Below are 25,549 nucleotides of genomic sequence, written 5' to 3'. Positions count from 1 at the left end.
AGTCCATAGCAAAAAAGAAGTTAATAATTTATAAAATTTATCTCTAAGTATTTTGACATTTGAAAGAAAGATATCCTGGTAGTTGGTAGAGGACATGGAAAATTGAAGCCATTGATGAGATAATATAACCATCCTAGAGGACTCATCTGAGCCAATTTTTAAAGGAAAGAAATACAAATTTCTGTGGTCCTTAAATTAACACACAAATAAATTATGGAGTGACAGATTATTTTGCATTAATTTAAAAATATAATCAAGAAATATTTCTCACTTTCTTGGAAACATTTCATAACGATTATACGCCCAAATCAGCCAAGAGTGTAATTTACTCTCCTGTGCTATTTTGAGATGGAGTAAATGAAAATAATATAAAATATCATATATTATATTACCTAGTCTCCAGTAGACAGGTGGCAAAATACTAGATGTGGATGGGACACTTTATAATTATCCAGAATTCCTTGTGAACATCCTAAATTATCTGATGGTCAGAGCTTTAGGCTGCTGTTAATGTGTTCTTTAAAAATGTCTTTATTCAGTTGCAAGAGGTTTCTTTTTTAAAAAAACAGTAAATAACTGCTTATAATATACTACATATATACTAAATCTTAAAAAAGAGAAACAGACCGTTGAAGTAAATTAAGTAGAAAATACTGTCTTTTGGAGTCTCTCTGAAAAAGAATTTACAGTTTTAACTAAAAAAAAAAAAAAAAGTCATGTTCTGCTAATAAAACCATGAGTCACTGAAAGTTAAGCTATTTTAAGCTTAACAAAGAGTAACACAAAGAAAAGCTAAAATTCTTCCAAACAATAAATACATATAACATGAGCATACAACTATAGGATGAGATCTTTCAAGAACCAAATTAAAGACTCTAAAAAAGAATAGGGTTAGGAGTTTTCATGTATCAATAGTTACAAACCCATGACTTTATATGGACATTCCTATAAGCTAATCAGATTCTCAAGAGTGTGACCATAAAAAAAACAATTGTAAGTAGTCTCTTCAATAAATAATGTTGGGAGAACTGGTACTGGCCTGGCACATGCAAAAAAATGAAAGTAGACCACTAACATACACCATACACCGGAATAAATTCAAAATGGATAAAAGACTTAAATATGTTGTGATACCATAAAAGTCCTAGCAGAAAACATTCATTATCTGAATGAATAGTTTCAGATATCCTACATAGCAATATTTTTGCAAATATATCTTCTAGGGCAAGGGAAATAAAGAAGAAAATAAACAAATGGGACTGCATCATACTAAAAAGCTTCTGCACAATTAAACTATCATCAAAATGAAAAGGGGACAAACTATATGGGAGAACATTATTTCCCAATGATAAATCAGACAAGGGTTTAATCTCCAAAATATATAAGGGATACATAACTCAATACCAGAACAAACAATCCAATTAAAAAATGGGGAAGCACCAGACTAGACATTTATCCAAAGAGGAAACACAGATGGCCCATAGACATATGAAGGGATGTTCAACATCACTTGCCATCAGAGAAATGCAAAATAAACCACAATGAGATATCACCTCACACCTGTCACAATGACTATCATTAACAAATCAACAAACAACAAGTGCTGGTGAGGCTGTGGAGTAAAGAGAATCCTAGTGCACTGTTGGTAGGAATGCAGACTAGTGCAGCCACTGTGGAAAACAGTACGCGATTTCCTCAAAAGATTAAAAATGAAATTGCCTTTTGACCCAGTGATCCCACTTCTGGCAATGTACCCTAAGACTAGTAAAACATCAATTCAAAAGAACTTTGCACCCCTACATTCACAGCAGCATTATTTACAATAGTCAAGTGCTGGAAATAGACTAAGTGCCCATCAGTAGATGAATGGATCAAAAAATTATGATAGATTTACACAGTGGAAAACTATCCAGCAGAAAGAAGGAACTCCTACCTTTTACAATAGCATGGATGGAACTGGAGAATCTGCTAAGTGAAATAAGCCAATTGGTGAAAGACAAATACCATATAATCTCACTTCTAAGAGGAATCTAATGAAAATAAAATAACGAGCAAAATAGAACCAGAGACATGGAAACATGTAACAGACTGACAGAGACCAGAGGGGAGAAGGGAGGGGGATAATGGTGGAAAGAAGAAGGGACTAGTCAAAGAACATGTATAATTGACCCATGGGCATGGACAACAGTGTGAGGTTTGACTGTGGGAGTAGTGGAGGTGGTAGACTGGGCGGAGAAGGGCAAAGGGGGAAAATTTGGGACAACTGTAATAGAATAATAATAAGAAGAAGAAGAAGAAGAACCAATGCCCTAAAGTAGGGATTTTCAACTGGTATGCTGCAAGAATGTTTAAAACATGCAATACTTAATTATTTATTCAGGGGCATTGACCTCTTTTTCCTTAGATTGTCAAGTTAAAAGATGTCAACAGCCAACACAATAGCCATCAGTGTGAATGAATCAAAATTACACCTATTTTTTGGTCAGATCTGCAAAAAACAAACAAAATATTTTTTGTTGTGGCACAGAATTTCAGTAGTTTATGCATGCAATGAAATGAAAAAGGTTGCAATCTGCTGCTTTAAAGGATGAATCAGATGTTTTTTTCTTTACCTGTGGGGCCTCACTTTTAAGTATTACTTTTAGTGTTTTCATAAATCACTTACAAGTGCCCAATTTCCTCTATTCACAGTCTATTTTATTATAATATTCATCCCTGAATCAAATATTGCTTTCTGGAATTTACACGTTACACTTAAACTTTCTGATTTAAATGATGACTTCATCAACTCATTTTTGGAAGAAGAAAGGTCACTGTCATCACTTGTGCATATGGGCATATCTGCAATTAGATTAACAGGTACTTTTTTACCTATTTTTCTCATTTCATGAATGTATAGAAACAAATTTCATTTAAGAGTAAATTTAAGCAATGTTTATAAGTACATCATTTACCAATATTATTTTTATGATTCTTAAAGGGAATTATATAATCATTTCATCATAATCTAACTATATGCCTGCAACCTTCAAAAATCAGTACCCCATCTATTAAAAAAATACTGAAAAGATGGCATATTCCCCTTAGAGATCTACTTCATATGGTCTTTTACAGTTTTGTGGTTAACTGCATGGTGTGGAACCAGGCTGCCTACCTAGGTTTGAATACAGCCTCCACCTTCTAGTTGATCTTAGGCAACAACCTCTCTGCCCCAGTTTCCTTCCTTATAAAATAATAACAATATCTTCCTCATAGGGTTTTAACTGAGATTAAATGAGTTTAATATTTTTAAAGTACTCAGTGCCTGGCATATAAACACTATTAAGCATTTGATTAAAAAAACAAAATGGTAATATTCTGAAACAAAATATTATATCCACAAATGCAATTGTAAAAAAGACATTATATATGTTTTAAGTTAGGAAAATATAAGGTAAAGCAATGCCTTTCTTAAACTTCTTACAACATTGTCAATAAATGAAAAATTTATGAAGGGCGAAAATCACGTTAACTTAATACTTAGGAAAATGTTAAAATTAAAATTGTCAGTACCTCTAGAAACAAATGAATACATCTCGGAGTACCTCACACCCATGAATAGAAATTATGATTTCCTATTAAACAATATCAATATTAATAATTCTGTAAGTTTAAGGTATATGTATACCTTAACAGTATATGTATACCTAAACAGTAAGTATAGAGTTACCTTTTACTCTGTGTCCCTCTCATTGGGAACATCAGTTTGTCATGCCATTCACTCATCCCTATATTTTATATTTATTATTCCTTTTATAATTGTAGGATATTTTTATCTTTAAGCAATATATTACTTCATGTTGCATGTGCTTCAACTTTATATAACTGGAACTATGCTATATATTCTTCTATGGTTTGTTTTGTTCCAACATTATATTCTTGGGATAATTCAAATTTTTGAGCATAGCTGTACTTCACTCATTTTTAGTATTGTATAGCATTCTACTATATGAGTATACCAGTATTCATTCTACTGCTGCTAAGAGTATTTGAATGTTTTGTTATTATGAACAGTGCTGTATGAATAACTACATGCATCACCTGGTATCTCTGTACAAAGGTTTAAGACATACTTAGGAATGTAGATACTACAATAGACCATAGTGTATGTGCATCTTCAACTTTACTTAATAATGTCATTTTTTTCCTAGTGGATATACCAATTAACATTATCACCATTTCCTAAGTGTTCCAGTACTTCCATATTCACATGAATAGTAACACCATTTTGGGGTTTTAATTTCTGAGAATCTACGAGGCATGAAATGCCTTCTTATTGGGTTTTAATATCCATTTCCCTGATTATAATGGGGCTGAATATCTTGTATTATGCTTATTGGTCAAATGACTTAATTCTTCTACCAAGTGCATATTCAAGTCCTTTGCCCAGTTTTCTATTAAGTTGTCTTTATTTTACTGGGTGGTAGAACTTTACATGTACTGAATACAAATCTCCACTCTATGGTATCTGTTGGTGAAAAGAAATTATTAATTTTGATGTGGTCATATTTACCAATATCTGTTCTATGTTTTATGCATTTATATGTATTCAAAGTCATGAAAATGTTCTACTCTATTACCTTTAAGAAGTGTTGTAGTTTTACCTTACTATACTTTTACCTTATATAGACAGGATTTCTCCAAATAATATGAGGTAGTGGTCCAACTTATTTTTTTTCCATTTAATTAACCAACTACCCTAATTACTGAAAGAGCCATCCTGTCCCCAGTGCCATTATAGATGAAGTTTCCTTAATGAGGATCTTGCTATTATTTTTTGGATTTTCGTAGAACTTGCTAGTATCCTGTGTGGAGCTCGTATTTTTCTTCGTAGGAATATTTTTCCTTTATATTTTAAGACAATATAATTTTCTATTCCTTCCTGAGCCAATGTGCACTGTATTTTTCTAAATTGTCCATTTGACCTAAGCCTTGGATTATATTAACATAAAGATGATCATTCTTGAAACATATATAGTAACATCCCCTTTTTCATTCCAGACAGTGCTTTGTGGCCTCTTTCCCTTGATTAATCTTGCCAGTTTTCAATTTTGTTAGTCTTTTCATATAATCTATTTCCAGCTGCACTGTTTCCTCTCTGTTTCACTTTTGTTTTCTATTTCATTAATTTATATTTATTTCCTTTTAAATTTAATTGGGAAGTATTCTTTTATTTTTCTAATTTTAAGAATGCAGTTTTTTCCAGCATTTATTCCTATAATGTAAGGATTAAAGTTTATAAATTTCCATAAAGTATCATTTAAATTGTATCACACAAGATCTGATACACAGTATTTTATTATTGTTAAATTATAAGTATTTTCTAATACCTTACAGGTTTTTTGACTCATGAGTTATTTGTAAATAATGCCTTAATTTACAAACAAAGAAATAAGCTGTTCCTTACATAGTTAATGGCATTGTAAACAGAAAATGCAGTATGATGCCAATCCACTGAAATTTGTTAAAACCATCTATATTTTGACCAGAACATTATCATTTTTATTTTTAATTTTTAAAAAGAATTCTGAGATGCAGTGATCCATAAATGTCCATTACAGCAAGCTTGTAAACGCCATTGTTAAAATTTTATATTTTTCTTGATTTTTCTCTGCTTATTCTAGCATTTATTAAGAGAGATTATTTTACATAACTTACAATGCTGATAGATTTGCTTATTTCTTCTGTGGTCCTATTTTTTGCTTAATATATTTTGAAAATATATTATCAATTTTAATTATGTTTTATTGTTTATGTTATTGTCCTCACTTTTTCTCACTTTGCCCACATACTCCCAGCACCCCCACATCCCCCTTCCTCAGGCAATCCCCATTTCATTGTCTGTGACCTTGGGTCATGCATATAAGTTCTTTGGCTAAGCCCTTCACTTTCACTCAGTCTGCGCCCCGCACCCTTTTCCAACAACTGTCAATCTGTTCCATGTATCTGTGCTTCTGTTTCTATTTTGTTAGTTTATTTTGTTCATTATATTACACATAGAAATGAGATCATACAGTATTTGTCTTATGCTGACTGGCTTATTTCACTCAGCATGATATTCACTAGATCAATCCATGCTGTTGCAGTAAGAGTTCCTTCCTTTTCACTGCTGACTGGTATTCCATTGTGTAAATGTAATGCACAGCTTTTTTATCCACTCATCTACTGATGGGCATTTAAGCTGTTTCCAGATCTTGGCTATTTTAAGTAACACTGTTATGAACATAGGGGTGCATATATTTTTGTATTCGTGTTTCAGGATTCTTAGGATCTATCCCCAAAAGTGGACTCACAGGGTCAAAAGGCAGTTACATTTTTAACTTTTTGAGGATACTTCATAATGTTTCCCACAGTTTGACTGCACCAGTCTGCATTCCCACCAATAGTGCACTAGGGTTCCCTTTTCACCATATCCTTGCGAACACTTGCTGTTTGTTGACTTACTGATGGTAGCCAATCTTACAAGTGTGAGGTGATATTTCATTGTGGTTTTAACTTCAGTGTCTCTGATGATTAGTGATGTTGAACATTTTTTCATGTGTCTACTGGCCATCTGTATATCCTCTTTGGAAAAGTGTCTATTCAGGTCCTTTGCCCATTTTTTAATTGGATCATTTGTCTTCATGGTGCTGAACTGTATTAGGTCTTTGCATCTTTTGGAGACTAACCCCTTAATCAGATGTATCTCTGGCAAAAATGTTGTCCCATACAGTGGATTCCCTTTTCATCTTCCTGGTGGTTTCTTTACCTGTGCAGAAAATGTTTAATTTGACATAGTCCTATTTGTTTATTTTTTCCTTTGTTTCCCTTACCCTAGGGGATATATCAACAAAAATATTGCTACATGAGATATCTGAGAGTTTACTGCATAAGTTTTCGTTATCAGATACATATCAATATAAACTTATCACACTTTTATCCTTTCATTATTATTTAGTGACCCTCACTATCTAGGATAGTATTTTTCCCACACAGTTAACTTAATATAATATAGCCACACAACACAACCTTTCTTTAGTAAGTATTATCAGACATATCTTTTTTATACCTTTTATATTCAAATGTTCTGTATCTCTTTTAAATGTTATGTTCCTTATATAGAGAATATAACTAGATTTTGTTTTTTATCCAATCTGACAACCGGTTTCTGTTCAGTAGAGCACTTTGTCAATTTATGTGCACTGTAATTACTAATATAGTTGCATTTATTACTATCTTTTTCTGTGATATTTACTTATCTTCTCTTTTCTGTTTTTCTTCTTTGTTCTCTTTTTTTTAAGATTATTTTTCATTCTATTTCCCTATTAGTCTAAAAGATACACAATCTCTAGATCTTTATTCCTTATTTTTAAATTATTACATAAATACATAACTTCACAAAATCTATAGCTAATCAATAATTTTACCCTCTTCCCAAGTTTTATTCAGTGTTTGTATCTACCCACACTTAACATTTCCTATGCTCTTTATCCTTCTTACATCTCAGATCTTCTGCAACCACTTACCTTATCTGTCCAACTATGGTGATCAGAAACTCAAAGAACATAATGTGGAAGTGTGACCACTATTGTGCCTGACTGCTGACTCAACCAAATCTCCCGCCTCTGCACAACTCAGATGAACACAAACAAGACAGGAGTTAGTGTGACCATGAAACCTTTTAAAAGGCACTGGTTTTGATCTATCTTGAAGCATATAACTACCTAAAAAAGCCTGAATTTTTTAACTCAATAAGAAAAACATAGACTAGATCTACAGCTATTTTGAATGAGAAACATACAGGTAAGTAAAGTTTTCTTGATTAATAATCTGCACGTTTTGCAGATGCTCAGTTATTTCAATGTAGACAATAAAATAGCTAGTTAATTCATTAGCCTCACTTATAGACAAGCAAGTACCAAATCATTCCATCCAAAAGAATTGCAAGGGTCATCTAAATGTGTTTTACGTAATATCTATAGTAGTAAAAAATTGATATCAAAATACATATAACAGAGCTTTACACAGAACCATCAATAAGTTCCAGAAATAATCTAGAAAATTACTTAGTAATACTAAATACAGAGGATTTTACAATTCTGAAGAACCATAATTAATGGCAGTAAAACAACCTTCCTCTTTAGAACTATTAAGTCAGCACTTTTGTATGGGTTGTGATTTATTGATTTGAAAAGAAGAAATAAAAACACACAATTCCTCACAGGAGTTCAGAGCTTAGGAGTGCAGAGACAACTTGGCGCATAGATTTCAGCAACCAATGCTAACCAGGCCACTCTTTCTACAGTAAAGTAAGTAAGTATAGTATAGTAAGACTTTCACATTGATATTGATTATGATGGTAGAAGTGATAGTGGTAATATTGATGGTGGTGGTAGTACCATTTTAGAGCAAATACTATGTGAATCTATTAACATTATAGGATATGTAAGCAAAAAATTCAGAAAAATAAGACAAATCAGCTTTTACTTTTATAGCTTTTCCCACGTTTAGTAGAGCAAGCACATATATTCTTTAATTTTTAATCATTTAACATTTAAAAAGAACATAAAATGAAGAGTTAATATAATCATGTCACTCCCTGCTCTAAGCCCTTTGTCATTTCCCCACTACTTTCAAGATAAAATTCAATCATGACAATATAAAGCACTTTTTGTTTCCTTCCTATCTAATTCTTCTGCCTCATCTCTAGCCATTCCTCCACTCACCCTTACAGAGTTCAACCCAATGAACGTCCTCGTGTGTTTTGTGTGTGTGTGTGTGTGTGTGTGTGTGTGTGTGTGTGTGCGCGCGCGCGTGTGTGTGAGATGCTTTTCCATATACTAGTCCTCTGGAGAGTTATTTTCCACACTTTACCAAGATAAGCCAGAAACATCCTTTAAGATTTGTCCATCCCCTCTATATATGTGGGATAGAAGGTTATATCAGTTACCAAATTATATTCTGAAAGTTTGTTTTTGTATTTTTCTTTTCTGCTACACTGTAAGCTCTCTAGGGAAAGACACTTTATCTTTCGTCTTCAGAATCTCATTGCCTAGCTCACACAGTAATCCATCATGTTCATTCTAAAGATGAACAAGAATAGGTACAAATAAATTCAATTATTTTCCCAATTTCATAGGCCAATTAATGGTAGATTTAATATTAGAATCTAAGACTTCTATCTCTGAGTTCAATGTTCTTTGTATAAATGTACCTAATGATACCAGACCAAAAGGAATTATGAATTAATACCTAGAGTGTTCAAGCCAGACACAGAGCTAAATTAAGTATAAAAAAGTGAGATCTTTAAAAACAAAAATAAGACATAGGTAGTTATCATGGATTTTCAAGGAATGGGAAAAGGAGATAAACATAAATAAAAAAGACAGACAGAAAAAGAACTATCTTATAAATAAGAACTGCATGGGAGTCCAGTGATAGATACAGATCTAAATCTAGATGTAGATCTAGATATTTAGGGAATACAAAAGACAAATATAAGCAAATAAATATATTTGTAATCAACCTCAAAGTAACAAAACATTTTTTTCTGATCATAACAAAGTGAGGAGTAAAATATATAGCCAAATTATCAACAAGATCAAGTATTATGCCAAAGTAACTGGGAGAATAACTAATGCCAAGGTAGGAGTAGCTTTATTTGGTGAACAAGTTACCTTTTATGGGAAAAGAGTTAAAGAAAAATAATATTTTAATGTAAATTAAAAACCATCCACCTAAGAATGAACTGAAGAAAGCCTCAATTTACAAATAAAAATAATATATAACCAACTGAAATGTATATGCTTTTTAATATTCATCCAATATGTGAAAACAAAGCCTAAGTATTACTACATCTTAGTAAGTCTTTCAAGTTACCTTTGGGACAGAGGAAAGCCAGGCAGTAAATTTTTTTAAAATATATTTTATTGATTATGCTATTACAGTTGTCTTAATTTTCCCCTTTTGCCCCCCCCACCCAGTACCCCCTTTCTCTCCATCAATCCCCCTTTTAGTTCATGTCCATGGATCATGCATATATTTGGCTCCTCCATTTCCTATACTGTTCTTAACATCCCTCTATCTATTTTATACCTACTAATTATGCTTCTTAATCCCTGTACCTCTCCCCCCATTCTCTGCCTTCCAGCTGATAATTCTCCAAATGATCTCCATATCTATGATTCTATTCCTGTTCTAGTTGTTTGTTTAGTTTTCTTAGATTCAGCTGCTGATAGTTGTGAATTTGTTGCCCTTTTAATGTTCATAGTTTTGATCTTTTTCTTAGAAAGTCCCTTTAACATTTCATGTAATAATGGCTTGGTGATGATGAACTCCTTTGGCTTTACCTTGTCTGGGAAGCACTTTATCCGCCCTTCCATTCTAAATGATAGCTTTGCTGGATAGAGTAATCTAGGTTGCAGGTCCTTGCTTTTCATCAGTTTGAATACTTCTTGCCAGTCCCTCCTTGCCTGCAAAGTTTCTTTTGAGAAATCAACTGACAGTCTTATGCGAACCTTTTGTAGGCAACTCTCTGCTTTTCTCTTGCCGCTTTTAAGATTCTCTCTTTATCTTTAACCTTTATCACTTTAATTATGATGTGTCTTGGTGAGATCTTCTTTGGATTCAACTTGTTTGGAACTCCATGCGCTTCCTGAACTTGCGTGCTTATTTCCTTCACCAAATGAGGGAAGTTTTCTTCCACTATTTTTTTCAAATAAGTTTTCTATTCTTGCTCTTCCTCTTCTCCTTCTGGCATCCCTATAATTCTGGTCTTGGTCCATTTAGAGATGTCCCAGAGGCACCTTAAACTATCCTTGGTTTTTTTTAAATTGTTTTTCTTCTTGCTGTTCTGATTAAATGCTTATTTCTTCCTTACATTCCAAGTTGTTGATTTCAATCCCAGTTTCATCTCCTCCACTGTTGGTTCCCTGTAGATTTTTCATTATTTCACTTATTGTAACTTTCATTTCTTGCTAGGTCTTTTTTATATTGTTGCCATACTCAATGAGTTCTTTGAGCATCCTTATCACCAATGTTTTAAACTCTGCATCTGATAGATTGGTTACCTCCATTTCGTTTAGTTCTTTTTCTGGGGTTTTGTTCTGTTTTTTAATTTGGGCCATATTTCTTTGTCTCCTCAATTTGGCAGCCTCCTTGAGTTTTTTTCTGTGTATTAGGTAAAGCTGCTTTGACTCCCAGTCTCAGTAGCGTGGCCTGTTGTAGAAAAGGCACCTGTAAATTGTGTGGAGTGGAGCTTTAAATAATCACCAGGGTGGGGCAACCCACTTCACCACTTCGTGGGCCTGTGTAGGGGGAGGGCTAGGAGAAGGGACAATGCCACTGCCTGGCTTCTAGAGATTTGTCTGGCACTTTCCCTGTAGGACAGGCACCCTTCCAGCTGTTGCCCTGCTGTTGAATCCCAGAGAGGGTGGGAATGCATATGTTTTCCTGAAAATTGGGCAGTTTCTCCCACCGCTTCAACCCCCACTGGTTTTTATAACCAGAAGTTATGGGAATTTATCTTCCTGGCACTGGAACTCTGGGCTGTACAGCCTGGCCTGAGGCTGGGATCGCTGGCTCCCAAATTATCCTTTCAATTTTTATCCACCACACAGTTAATGTGGGATCACCCCTTGAGCTGTTGCTGCCTCTCCATGCCACACCATGTCTCCACACCTCTCCGCCCATCTCTGCATCTTCACCCTTCCTACCCATCTGGATGAATGTGGCTTCTTTAAATCCTTGGTTGTCCATACACCTCAATTTTCTGATGGTTCTGGGTGTTATCTGTTTTGAGGTCTAGTTCTTCCTGCAGTTGCGGGAGGAGGTGAAGCATGTTTACTTATGCCTTCATCCTGACCGGAAGTCAGGGCAGAAATATTTTTTTAATCATTCATTCAACAATCATTGAATGCCTACAATGTGCCAGGGGCACTGAGAAGCAATAAAGGGCAGAGACTAAGAGCACAGACTATAAAGCCAGACTAGAGGGATCCAAATCCCTGTTCTACTGCTTTTTAGCTGTGTAACCTCTTGTATATTACTTAATCTCTCTTTGCCTGTTTCCTCATATGTACAAAGGGCCTTAAAATATAATAGGATTATTTTGAGAGTTAAATGAGTTAATAAGTGTTAAAACACTTAGAGCAGTACCTGGCATACAGTAAGTAATAGACGTGTAGTAGGTGCTATATGTGTCATGCTATTACTACAACTACTACCACCTACTGGCATACCTGAGTGAGTAAGATAGTCTCAATGAATTAAAAATGTGTCAAGGACATGAAAAATTTTGAAAACACTGACTAAGAACAATGCAACTGCTCTCAGTTTAAAAAATGTATAAAGCCACCAAGTAAAATTTGTGTTCCTGTTCAGTCTTGAGCTGTGGTTTGTAGTTGGATCCTGAAAAATATTTTAAACTCAAATAGAAATGCTCCTACTGAATTTTGATGAATAAGAACAAGTTTTTGTCTCTTGCGAAATCCTCAAGCCCACCTATGGCAGGCTATAGCTGAAGATAAAAACAGGGTGTAGATAAAAATTTACCAAAAATGGACCACAGACCTAAACATTACACTATACATCTCAAAAAAAAAAAAAAGATACACATCCTCTTGGAGTGGACAAAGATTTCTTGGCATACCAAAATCATGAAGCCTAAAAGAATAAAATTGTAAGTTCAACTTCATGAAAATTAACAACTTTTGCACTTGAAGTCCCATTAAGAAAATCAGAAGATGAACCAGAGAAAGGGAGAAAATATTTTAAATACTTATATCCAAAGAGAATTTGGATCCAGAATAGAGAATTATAATTCAATAATAAAAAGTCAAGCAACCCAATTAAAAATGGACACATGACTGCAACAGACATTTTACAAAATATACAAATGACCTATAAGTACATCAAAAGATATTTAAAATATCATTAGAATCAATAAAGTCTAAATTAAAGCCAAATATATACAAGTACACACCTCCTAGAATAGCTAAAATTAAAAATATGGACAAATATTTGCAAGGATTAAAGCAACTAGAACTTTCATACATTGTTGGTAGAAATAGGAAATGTTATAAGCACTTAGAAATCAGTTTAGCAGTTTCTTACACAATTAAGCCTACAGTGATTTTGACCCAATAGTTCTACTCCTGGGTATTTTTATCCAAAAGAAGTGTAAGCACATATCAATACAAAAATTTGCATATGAATGTTCAGAAAAGCTTTATTCTATAGCAGAGAACCAGAAACCCAAATAATAAGTCCACTGTAGGTGAATGGATAAACAAACTGTGATATATTCATGCAATGGAATACTAATCAGCAATACAAAAAGAATGTACTATTGTACTAATACATGTGATAACATGGATGAATCTCAAAAACCTTATGCTGTATAAAAGAAAGCATACAAAATGATTCTGTTTATGATTCTGTTTATATAAAACCCTAGAAATAGTAAATCCAGTCCCTAGTAGTGAAAAACAGACCAGTGATTGCCTGGGCCAGAGGTGGAAAGGACTGGCTGAAATGAGGTACAAAGAAATTTGAGGGGATGATGGAAATGTTCTATAAATTGATTGTGATGGTGATTTCACAGGCGTATGTCAAAACTTTTAAAAATGTACATGCATAATGGTGTATGTAAATTTTCCCTCAATGAAGTTGATTAAAACACACACACCCCAAACAAGGTAGAGCTTTAACTGTTGTCTTATGATTGCTCTGCTCTATACCACAATAATATAATAAGATAACCATCACCTTAAATATATTCCAAACCAAATGAGAATATGAGAAGCCATGGACTCCACACTCCTTAGGATATTCAAATATAGAATATAAAGTTAAGCTTCCTTGGGCTGGAGTTCTTTGTTTTATGCAACAGAATAACATTAGGACATTATCCTTGAAGTCCTTGTCAATATTACACATAAAAGTAATATGGTGAGGCCTCTCAATATAATGCCCCTTAAAAAAATCCAAGGCAACCTTCCTCAAGCTAAAAAAGACACATAACAAACAGCATTAGCGTGAAGCATCCGTGTATATTACTATCCTATCCACTCATTTAACAAACAGCCTTGCCCTTGAACAACTAAGCAGTTAAGGTCAAAACTACAGAAACAATGACAAATTTTACAAAAATATATAATATCCTTGTAAATGGCAGTTTAGTATTAAGCAAGAGTATAAGAAATTAAGTATCAGTTGATGTAAAATGTATTTAAAACAAACCTTAATATAAGTAAAATTTTAAACACACATTTGAATGCTTCAAATAAGTACTAGACACAGCATTTCTTATGTCTCATTTAAACTTCCCAATTCTGAGATTACCATCTCTATTTCACATGTGGGGAAATCCAAGCATTGAGGAGACTAAGAAACAGCCAAGATGACTCAGCTAGTGAACTACAGCACCATCCCAATCTCTCAACCACCATCTTTGCTCCTCCTAAGAAAGAAATGCTATATTCAAAAGGTCAACTCAACATGTATTGAAGACCTAAATATAAAAGGTAAAACTACAAAACTATTATAAGACTATCTTTGCAGTTTATGGATTAGGAAGGTGTTCTTGCTACCGAAAAGTCAAAAAATTGATAGCTTTAAATACACTACAATTGAGTCAACAGATGAATGACACATTGGGAAAATATTTGCCATGTCTAAAACCACCAAGGGGTTATTCTCTCAAATTCACAAGGAACTCTGAAAAATCAACAAGAAGTGGAAACTCAACTGAAAAAAAGGGCAAAGGACATGAATAAACCAAGCATGGAAAGGGAAACCCAAAAGGCTAGCAAAGATATGAAGAAATGATCGATCTCCATGTTAAACAGAGAAACTTACATGAAAGTAACCATGAGATTCTACTTAATAACTGTAAAATTAGCAAAATGTAGGATGTTGTATAATACCAAAAACTAGAAAAACTGTGAGAAAATAGAGATTTTTATACATTGTTGGTTACGGTCAAAGTTGGTGCAGCCATTTTTAGAAATAATCTGGCAAAACTTAGTGATATTAAATATGAAATTAACCTATAACACAGCAATATCATGGCTGGATATATGTCTCCAGATGAATTCTTCCACAGTCATTAGCAACATGTAGGAAGATGTTTATCACAGAATTATTTGTACTCAAGAGTTTGAGTCAACCTGAGCATCCATCATTACAGGGACTGATAAGTACTTTGTGCTAGATGCAAAACATGAATACTGTAGAGTTAGAAGCCATGAACTACATGTACATACAGCAACATGAACAGATCTCAAACATGCTGAGTGAAGAAAGTAAAAAACAGACAAAATCAGCAGTTATGTAGATGCAAAACACAAATAATTACACAATTTTACAAGAATAGAGACTACCTACCTACCTACCTACCTACCTTCCTACCTACCTATAAAATGGTGCAAGTGACTGTTAGGAAAGATAGTGTGAATGGAAGTTGAGGTTGAGAATGAAGAGGAAAAAATATAATCTAAATTATGAGAGTATATCCATAAGAAATATTAAACTAATTCTCCTCACCTGAAATGTTTTAAGTGCTCTAATCATGTCAACTATTACATTTATAGATTTACGCAAATAGATTAGAAATCCCCTTTTCTGAGATGATTAAGCATTCTACAAAATACATTTTTTATTTTTAGAGAAAGAGGAAGGCAGGGATGAATAGAGGGAAAGAAACACTCCTCTGCTCTCTCACAGACCCCTAACCAGGGACCTGGTCCACAACCCAGGCATGTGCCCTGACTGGGAACTGAACCTATGACCTTCTGGTTTGCAGGACAATACCCAATCCACTGAGTCTCACCAGTCAGGGCTATGATAAATTTGAAAATTCATGATATCTAGTTCTTGGTTGTCACTATAATAGATAAATATGCCCCAAACGGTCTAATAAAAGGATACCGAGCTACGAATCTAAAAAGCTGTAACCTAGTCCAAACTAACTAGTAAAAGGAACTGGGCAAAGTCCTTTTAACTCTGAATCTATTTGCTTACCTGCAAAATTGAATCTGGGTGATTCTCCCAAATCTTTCCACCTCCAAAATTATTTTATTCTCTCAGTTAATATTCATTCATATGAAATTATATTCTCTGTCCTCCAACTATACCCTTCCAGCCCCCACTTCCAGAAGTAAAAAACAAGAATATAAAGAGTTTTAATAAAAGTTATGCAGCAATAGGAGTAAATAGCAACTTAGTTTTTAGGGTAGAAAGGAGAAAGTATTAAAGAGATAAGGGATTTTCACAACTTTTTCAAGTATCTAAGGCAAAGTCAGGTGGTCAGCTTGAGCCCAGATTCAGACAATCTGCTCCTTAAAAGATTTTACATGTCACTATTATTCCTTCTCGAAACACACGTTAAAGTGTCTTAACTAGTTCCCACTGAAAGACTGTAAATTTCAGCTTATCTCTATCAGTTTTCAAAAAAAATTGATTTCTAAAGGTCCCTTCCATATTAAAAAATGTAGTATTCCAAGAGAATAATGATTTTTAAAAATCGACAAACTAGTCACATTCAGAATTTAATTAAAAACCAAGCATTCAGTTAGAACTATGGATTGAACGAATATAAAGACCTTAAGAATAAGGGAAATTATAATATATTGTAGGTTGGTAACACGAATGGTAATGAGATATCTAAGAATAGTGGTGTCAAAATTTATAAAAAGGAAATTCAAATCAGAGTACTTAAAGTGCCTAAAAAACCCTGAAATTAGAATATTTAAAATACTTAAAAATTTAAAATTAGAATATCTTAAAAAAAAATACAGGACTTTCAATATTCTTAGACTACAACAATAAACATAAGAAATGGACATCATTCTCATATTTATCTTCCACTCACATTTAATTTTAAACACGGCTGGGGGAAGTTGTAGGGGGAGGGGAGTGGGAATTAAGAGGTCACTAAACATCTGTTACTAATAATTCTAGCACAGATGTAGTTGTTACAGCAAAAGAGATGATGAAGGTTTTCCCAGGTTGCCATACTATAAGGTCTTCTACCAAAAGCCCTATGCCTAGTTTATGCCTAAAACTACACATATCAAGTTTCAGTAAATATATAAAGTTGATTATGAGGAGAAATATGTACATGGATAAATATCATCCCTATAAATATAGTGGACATGTATTAAATAACAGGAAGATGACTGAAGCAATAAGTGAGAGAAAAATAACTTCTCAGAGGATGAAAAATCAAGACTCTAATACCACTTTACAGCGTAAGTATAGACCTGAACTTGTCTTTTTTTGCTCTACCTTTTTGGAATCTTAAAATTTATCTACACCTAAATGATACACTCCAAAATATTAATTTTTTCTCTGCAAACAATCTTAAAGCAAATATTACTTTTGCTATTTAGGTAGTATTGTATAGTACCATATTTTCAAGCAACTCAGTTTTTTAAGCTAATAAGCAGCATAACCCACTTCCATCAAGATTAAAATGCAGACTTGCTCACACCATACTGAAGAATTTTAGGACATTCATGTTCTAAGAATGCTCCCTTTGGGAATTCAATTCTCAAAACACTTTCCCATCCAAAGGAAAGGTAATTTCCTATGGCAATGCCTGTATAATAGATTATGTTTACTTTTAACTTGGGTTGCTGCAAAACTTTTTCTGCTATAGGTATATCCATTTATTTTCTATTTTTAGCAGTTCAATGACTATTTAGCAGCCAATATGTATAACATGTAGCCTTTTAAAAATATTTTTTAACGTAATTTCATTATATTTCCTCATCAAGGCACTTTTCTAATTTAAAATTTAATAATTTTTTTTCAACAATGAACTTTTATTCCAGCTCAAATCTCTATTAGAAATGAACATGCATCTCTCCATAAATTAGTGATCAAGCCACATAGATTAAGTGGAACCTAACCAACAATACAAAGATGCAAGGAAAATAAGACCAGCAACACTGAAAGCAACAGAGACAAGAGGGAAGGGGGGAGCGGGGAAAAGGAAGGGAAGGGGAAAGTCAAGGAACATATAGCAAGGCCTCATGGACAAAACCAAGGGGGAAGAGCTGAGGGAGGGAAGGAGGGAGGGGGCAAGGGAAAGTGGTGGGGGGTAGGCAGAGACAAATGTATTTGAAAAAATAAATTAAAAAAATTTTAAACAATGTTTTTAAATTGTAAATGTTATTTCTACAATTTCATTAAGACCGCTAACCTTTCATTGCACTACTGCACAATAATGCATATCATCTTCCCACATCTGCATGATTCTTCTCTACTGCAATTCAATACAGGTAGTTAAGAGTAGCTAACAATATAATTCCACATGATATTGTATCTGTGTTTACATCTGGCTCTAATCACATGCGTAGAATGATTTACACAGAGGAAAGCAAAAAAAGGGGTAAAAATAACCCCAACTATGAAAAATAATTATGCTATCATTTTAAAAATATTCCCAATTTGATAGAACTTTTTCACCATATGCTTTAAGGTGACAAACTGCAAACAACGGTATCGCATTTAGAAAATACTGAATATTAGAGAAAGAAAATAAAGTACTAACCAAATATTTCATATGTTTTATGTTAGGATCATTTTAACAAGTGAGATACTTTGTTTTGTTCCCTGCTAAAATTATGCATGTTATGGCTTTGTGGTAAAGTTCCTCAGTTCATTACAAAAAGTGAATCATATCTAGTCACTACTGAGCTCTAGGTTTTCTCTCTCTCTTGGACATACTAAAATGAGAAATTCATACAGGCTTACCTTATAATGCAGGTAATTTTACTTATTTCAATATAAACAGTATTACTCTTGCATTATGGTGCTGGCATTGAAACATTTATAGAAAACACCCTTAAAAATAATTAGGGAAATAAATACTTCTAACATTTGACGAATGAAAGGTTTGCAAAAGTTTAGAGTTATAGTAACTTAATTATTTAAGGACACAAACCAATAAGACATAACTAAATTCATTAAGCCTTCTGCAATTATTAATATGTAGAAGTTATATCAATTTAGTTATTTTAAAGAATTCTTTTAATACTAGCATATAATAATTAACAAACAATACTTTTCTACTGCATTTAAATCCTCTAAACAAACTTACATTCCTTAATTTACAGGTGGTAAATTTAAATTTATACACTACCTGATTCTTAATAAAAGGGGAAGGAAAAGATATCTGAAAATTGCTAACATATGAGTAACTTTTGATTAAGACCTTCATTAGAGTTGTCTGTCAACTCATGCATACTTTAAGCATACCTAAGTTACAAAAATATAATTACTCAGTATTAACAATTAATTGCAATTTTCTTACTATCTTTAGCATTAACATCTTTTATGTCTAAAGATATCTTTTTTCATGCTCTATGAATAAAAAAAAGGTTAAAAGATATAAATATAAATATGGACCAATCATTAGATGTTCTTCTCCAAACCTAACTACATAGGCATTTTTTTAAACCAGTAATATGACTGATCTGAAGCAAGACTAAATTGATAGCAATCCCAATTTCAAGATTTAAAAAGCTCAAATTTATAGAACTGTTCAAGTTAAAACATTCCTACCTCTTCCCCGTCTTAGGAGACTAGAAAAATGCTTGCACCTAATTTACCCACAGCTGGTTTAAAATAACAGTAAGACTGAGAATTACAAGAAAGGTCTCTATCAACACAGCAGTCCCAACCAACAGGAGATAAACACACTTATGGTACTGCTACACCAATAATCATTCTTGCTAGCATCCTCTACTGGTGGTTTCCAAAGACAGCAACTGGTGCAAATGACAGAAAGATATGTACCTCCTAGTCCATCTAAAGTGAATTAATCAGCATGTTGTCATTAGTAGCTAGAGTACATTTCTCCAAAAATAAATATACATAAGAAAACCACACAGAGAACAGAAGTAGAAAATGAGAAGGCAAATTTTTAAAATACAACAAAGCATTACATTATAAATGATAAAAATCTATTTAAGCAATTCTAATGTCACTCCTTTATAGATGACTAACATCATTACCATAAAGTTACTACGTAAGATTTGTTGCTTTGGCCACACCTTGCTTAATTGGTTTACCCCTGTCAAGTTACATTACTTGATTCTCCAGTTAATATCCTACTCTGCAGATATATTCTAGAAAGGAAATTAAAATATTTTACTGGAGGCTCATCAGTTAAATACGCATACCTTATTTTAAAATGAAAAAAATATTTATATATAAAAAACAGCAGAAAGTATCTCTATGACTACCTGCCACTGGATACAGAATTTACTTCTTCATTCAAAAAGAATTAAGAGTCCACATTTTTCCAAGCAATTCTTTCCAATAAACTGCAACTTAAATACGATTGCGTTGCTAAGAAATAACCAGCACCTACCCTGACGTTTCACCACACAATGGCACACAACTTCATTTTTAATTTGCAAATTTTAAGGCATACTCAAATAGCATGGTGGTAATCATCAGCAATGAAATGTATTTGAGAACAAAAAGAAATACAAGGACAGAGCCAAAAGTGATGAAAATGGAAGATACCTGTAGTAGTACAGTGCTATCTTAAACACCTTTTGTTTTCCCAGAGTAATGCATACTGCAGACAAGACATTTTGTGCTAAACAGCCCCAAATCTGTTTTTCTAATATTAAACACAAAGGAAAAACACTGACAGCAAACGTGGTAAATAAATCCCTCCCCTGAGAATGAAAGCAGCAGACAGGAGGGGGCTGACATACATGCAGGAGAAAACTAAACACCATCTTTTTTCTACCTGCACAAGTTGCCATTTGCTGCAGCGACCGAGAATCTCTTTTTTCCTGTTGATTTCAAGTACCTTTCAGGATAGATTTTCCCCCCTTAAGTCATCTGTTGATATGCCTTATGGGTGTAATATTCATATCACAGGATCTTTAGGAGAAAAATCCATTCTTTCTTGTTCAGGTAAACATGTTTACAGCAGCTGCACAGACGCTGGGTGGTTCAGACTCACATGTCACACACATGTCGTCAGCAACAAGAAAAGCCCCTTTCTATGGCGATGAACATTTTACATAAGGTAAAAAGCGATCAGCCCTTTCCGAACCAACTTACCTTTCATAAAGCCACATCAGCAACAGCGGAACAGCTCAATATAGAACACACACTATTTGACGCTAAAACAGGAAATTAAAATTGCAATAGCCTATGCTCCGCTCCTTGCTGTAACGAGTCATCTCTCCACAATGAAGACACCAAATATTAGTTATCAATTGTAACTGATTAGATGCTTTTAAAAATGTTTATTTGAATAACCAAAAGCATTAAAAAAAAACAGTGATTTTAATGTCGACTCAAATATATTAAAAATATGTTTACGATTTGAAGGAAACGTCTTGAAACAGCTTAAAATCTTCGTATCTGCTTCTAGACAGGAAATCCCACACAAAATCTAAAATTGCCAGGAAAGGTTACAAAACCTCGCGTTTCGCATCCGAGAGGGGAGGGAGAAAGGGAGCCCAGGCGCGGGGGGTGGGGGGGTGGGGCAAGGGGAGCGCGAGAGTTTTTACTTAAACACATATTTCCTTAATTTTTTGGAAGATACAGCGATCCCAATATAGGTTCATTTATTTCCCTATTCTTAAAAACTGATTTTAAAAATAACGCAGAAACACAGACGAGCCCCTAGGTCCGAAATGTACGTGTAATTCCTTATATAGCCTGGGCCGCAGCCGGCAGCAGAGCCGTTGCCGCCCATTATTATACAAACAGGTACCCGGCTGGCGGGCGGGGGCCTCTCCAAGCGCTCACGCCGCCCCCGGGCGGACAAGTCTCGCCCCTCTCACCACAGGAACTGTCCAGACAATAACAATCAGCAGACATTTCACCGCTGAACAGGAGGGAGAGAAAAGCACAGAATCGCCCCCGAGATAAGCAGAAATACAATCAACTTACAACGTCTCTCCAAACTGGAAAAGGCCACTGTGCAACAACCACATGTTCGGGTCTTGCTCTCTCAGTCGCTTGCTTGCTTGCTTATTTCTTTATTTCTTTATTTATATATTTATTTAAAACTCTCTCGCAGGCCGAGGGGTGTGTATTCCCCCGCACATCAGCACAAATCGATAAACATTGCAGCTGCAGCAAGAGCAGCCGACCCACGCGCCCATCAGTCCGCCCGCCCCCTCCCCCATCCCCTTCCACCCGAGACCGTGAGCGCCATCCAAGCTCCATTATCCGGCTTCAGCGCTCCGAGCGTCCAGGCCAGGTAACAACTTCCCCAAAAACCGAAAGAGAAAAAGAGAGGCGTACGCACACAGCCCCATCCCAGCGCGGAGCAGGAGTCTTCCCCGGGGAGGGAGCTCTGTCTGTGGTGCTTCCCCTGTCTCTAACCAGGTAACAACTCTACAAACACACCCGCTGCCCAGCTCGCCGCCATCCACAGACCGCCCCCAGCAGCAAGTAGGCGCCCACTACTGCCCCGTCGCCCCTGCTGCCCCACCAGCGCCCCACAGGACGTGGACCTCACTCGTGGGGCTCGCCTCTGCGGCCCAGGGCGCGCTGGACGCGGGGCGGGGGAGGAGGGGCGCTTAGGGACCCGCGCCTCTGCCGCTAATCCCCACTCCGCGAGCGCGCCGGCTGGTCACAACTTTACCGCCGCCGGCCAAGCGCCGTGGTCCGCCCGCGGCGCGCCCCACCGGCGCCCGCGCACACGCGCGCACGGACAACACGCAGCCGGGCTGCCGCGTCCCACCGCCGCCCGTCGCGCGCCCGCCTGGCCCAAGCCGTGGGGCCCCGCGACAGCGCGGGCCGGGGCCGCCGCGCGAGGAAGCCACTTTGCACAGCTAGGAACGGCACAAGTTAGTTCCCAGCTCCGGGGAGCCTGGCGATGAGGGAAAACATAGCGAGGGCGGCTGAAGAGGAGGGGTAGCGGGGAGGCGCGAGGGGCAGAAGAGTGGGGAAAAGTGCGAAAAGAAGCAACAGCCGCTCCACCCGAGACCAGAAAAGTGAACGCCGCGTCCCGCCCGCCCGCCCAGAGCCGGGGATGCGGAGGTAGCGGCTAACGGTCCAGGGAGGCGGCAGAGGCGGCAGGAACCGCTAGGCGGAGAGAGACCAGGTAAGAGACATAACGGTTCAGGGAGAGCGAGCGGCCGCGGCGCGGCTCCGGCAGCTGAGGGGGGCAGAGAGCACTACTTTCTACTTTCCCACTCCACTTTGCCCGTCCCTGCCCCGGCCGCCCCCAGCCTGGCTCGCCCCCTCACCCTCGGGGCGCCCCGGCTGCCCGGCTCCCCCTGACTCCGCCGCTCCCCGGTCCCCTCCGCCACTCACCGTTATTGCGCCGCGGGTTCGCCTGCTTTCTGCGCTTACACCTGGGGCCATCCGCCATGATCCTCTCGCTTGAGTCTAAATGCTCGAGTCACCTCCTCCCCCTCCCTCCCCCTTCCCCCCCACCCCTCCGCCTCCACCCCTCCCCCCTCCCCACCGCACCTGGTTTACGACACTCGCGACTTTACGACATCACCTTCCTTACACCTAGAGCTGCTCGCTCTACGGCCGGAACCTTGTTGCTAGGGAGAGGACGGTTTGCGGCAACCGTGGAAACAGCTGAGTTTGAATTGAGGGGCGAGGAAAAAGTTTCCCTCAGGTGTCCTGGTATGGGGAGGGGAACGGTAGGAAACTGGGGATGTAGTCGGAAGGGCAACAGGCTGTCAGAGTGACAAAGGTAAAGCAGGAGGCTCCGCGGCGTTCTGTGTCTGAACTGGCCACACCCGCCGCAGCTCCCTGGGGCACGTATGGGTCTGGTTAATTCTCGGGACCCTGTGCCCTCACAGTAACCTGAGCAACCTATTTTCCCTCTTCCTCAAGGCTGGGCTCCGCTCCCACGCAGCGTTCGTCCGCTTCCTGCACCCTGGGGCTCCGGAGCGGGTCCTACTCGGGGCTCCCCGGGAAGTTCCCAGGATTGGGGAAGGGCAGGTTTGAGGAACGGCGAGGGACTGATTTGAGAAGCTCAGCCTCTGACGACGAGGACACGCGGCGTCACGAGAGAGGCTACCTGACCTCGCCGTCCTGACTCCCTTCCTTTACACAGACGCACGGTTTTCCCCCTAGCAAACTGGGTTGGGAAGTGACTTCAATTAGAACTTCAGCGGGACTGAAAGAGAGGCGAGAAGTTCCGCTTGCAAGCTACCTCGGCGGTAAAGCGCAATGAGTAATACCCACACTGTCTCTGTCTCACTTCCTCATCCGCGCCGGGCTCACCTGCTGTCACCTCGGCCTTACCCCCGTCCCGCCGCCCTGCTTTCCCAGCTCCTGCCGGCTTTCCTCTTAGATTTGTCCCAATAGATCATAGGTATCAAGCTTCAGAGTTAGGTGTAAACAGGCCACGAATTAGCATCTAAATGGGCAGTTATTGCTGTATAGGACTTTAAGGCAAGAAGCACCACTGACAAATGTGGCCTTTGAGACAGATTGCTGATTTTATCTCAAGTCTCTGTATAAGTTTGGGGGATTTCTTAAAGACTATTATATAGATAATACCACATATACCAAGGAAGTTGAGTCTTAAATATATTTGTCAGTAGGATTTAGCTTCCCTCTCCCCGCACCTTCCTTTCCAATGAGGAAGTGTCTTTGGGACCAACTTTATGGAATAAATGAGCTGAACTGTATTTAAAATAAAATAGTTATAATTAATCATATAAGAATTATTGAGAAAACTGAAATATGCTGTATAGATTATTAGAAATAACCTAGTTGCCCAACACAGTGCTGTCACCCAGTAGGTGCTCAATAAATTTGCTATACTTATGGCAGGATTCCTTATTATGTTAAAATAATCTTTTAAACACCCTCCAGAATTTTAGAAGATTCATTAATAATCTCTTCAAACCTTTCAACTGAAATAAATTTACAGCTGAAGTCTGGTAATTTAAAATTAGAAAGTTTAATCCTGAATATAGATGGAAATTTTATCTCCTACATTTACTTTGGCATTTTGAGAAGTGAATGCATTATTTATTGGTGCGTGAAGTGTGACTATAAATATGCTTTGCTGTATATTATATCTATATATCAACTCTCACCCTCAATGACAAAACTAGAATCATTATTCTTAATGATCATTTTAAGTACAGGCAGTTCTCACTTTCCTCAACACCATGTTAATTGAACGTGTGTGTCAGAACCAGAACCGTGCCTATGCTTTGCTTGGTTCAAGCCTTAAGTTTCCTACCCTTTCAAGAGCATATAACGTTCTTCAGTTGCCATCTGAATCAAATTATAGACTTTATCCTTTGCTAACACCACCCCCACACCCCAAACACAGACAACTCTTTTATACTTACCCTAATTTCCAGTCAGCAAGGAAAAAAATACTTCCTAACTCTGGCACACATTTTACTTAATCTTCAGAAATATCACACATGCCATTTGGTTTGCTCTTTCTGAAGTGGCTGTTTAGTCTATGGCCATACCACCCTGAATGCGTCTGATCTCATCTTAAGTGACTGTTCTTTCCTCCTTCCTAAGTTTCCTTCATTGTTCATCCTCACCT

The 25,549-nt window shown here is 36.8% G+C and overlaps 1 protein-coding gene across 1 annotated transcript in view; it reads right to left on the bottom strand.

Moving 5' to 3' along the window:
• The window catches only part of ZEB1 (zinc finger E-box binding homeobox 1), a 179,499-nt gene extending 156,085 nt beyond the window's left edge, over positions 1–23,414 (bottom strand). The window contains exon 1 of the mRNA XM_054592204.1: positions 23,326–23,414. Coding sequence (XP_054448179.1) covers positions 23,326–23,383 — 58 coding nt within the window. The 5' untranslated portion in view covers positions 23,384–23,414. The remainder of the gene's footprint in view (positions 1–23,325) is intronic.
• Between the last annotated feature and the right edge of the window lie 2,135 nt (positions 23,415–25,549).

The sequence above is a fragment of the Pteronotus mesoamericanus genome, unplaced genomic scaffold, assembly GCF_021234165.1.
Source record: "Pteronotus mesoamericanus isolate MK-2021 breed Mesoamerican mustached bat unplaced genomic scaffold, CSHL_Meso_final contig_130, whole genome shotgun sequence".
Taxonomy (NCBI): domain Eukaryota; kingdom Metazoa; phylum Chordata; class Mammalia; order Chiroptera; family Mormoopidae; genus Pteronotus; species Pteronotus mesoamericanus.
Note: the sequence above shows the minus strand (reverse complement) of the source record. Positions and strands in the feature narration are given on the sequence as shown.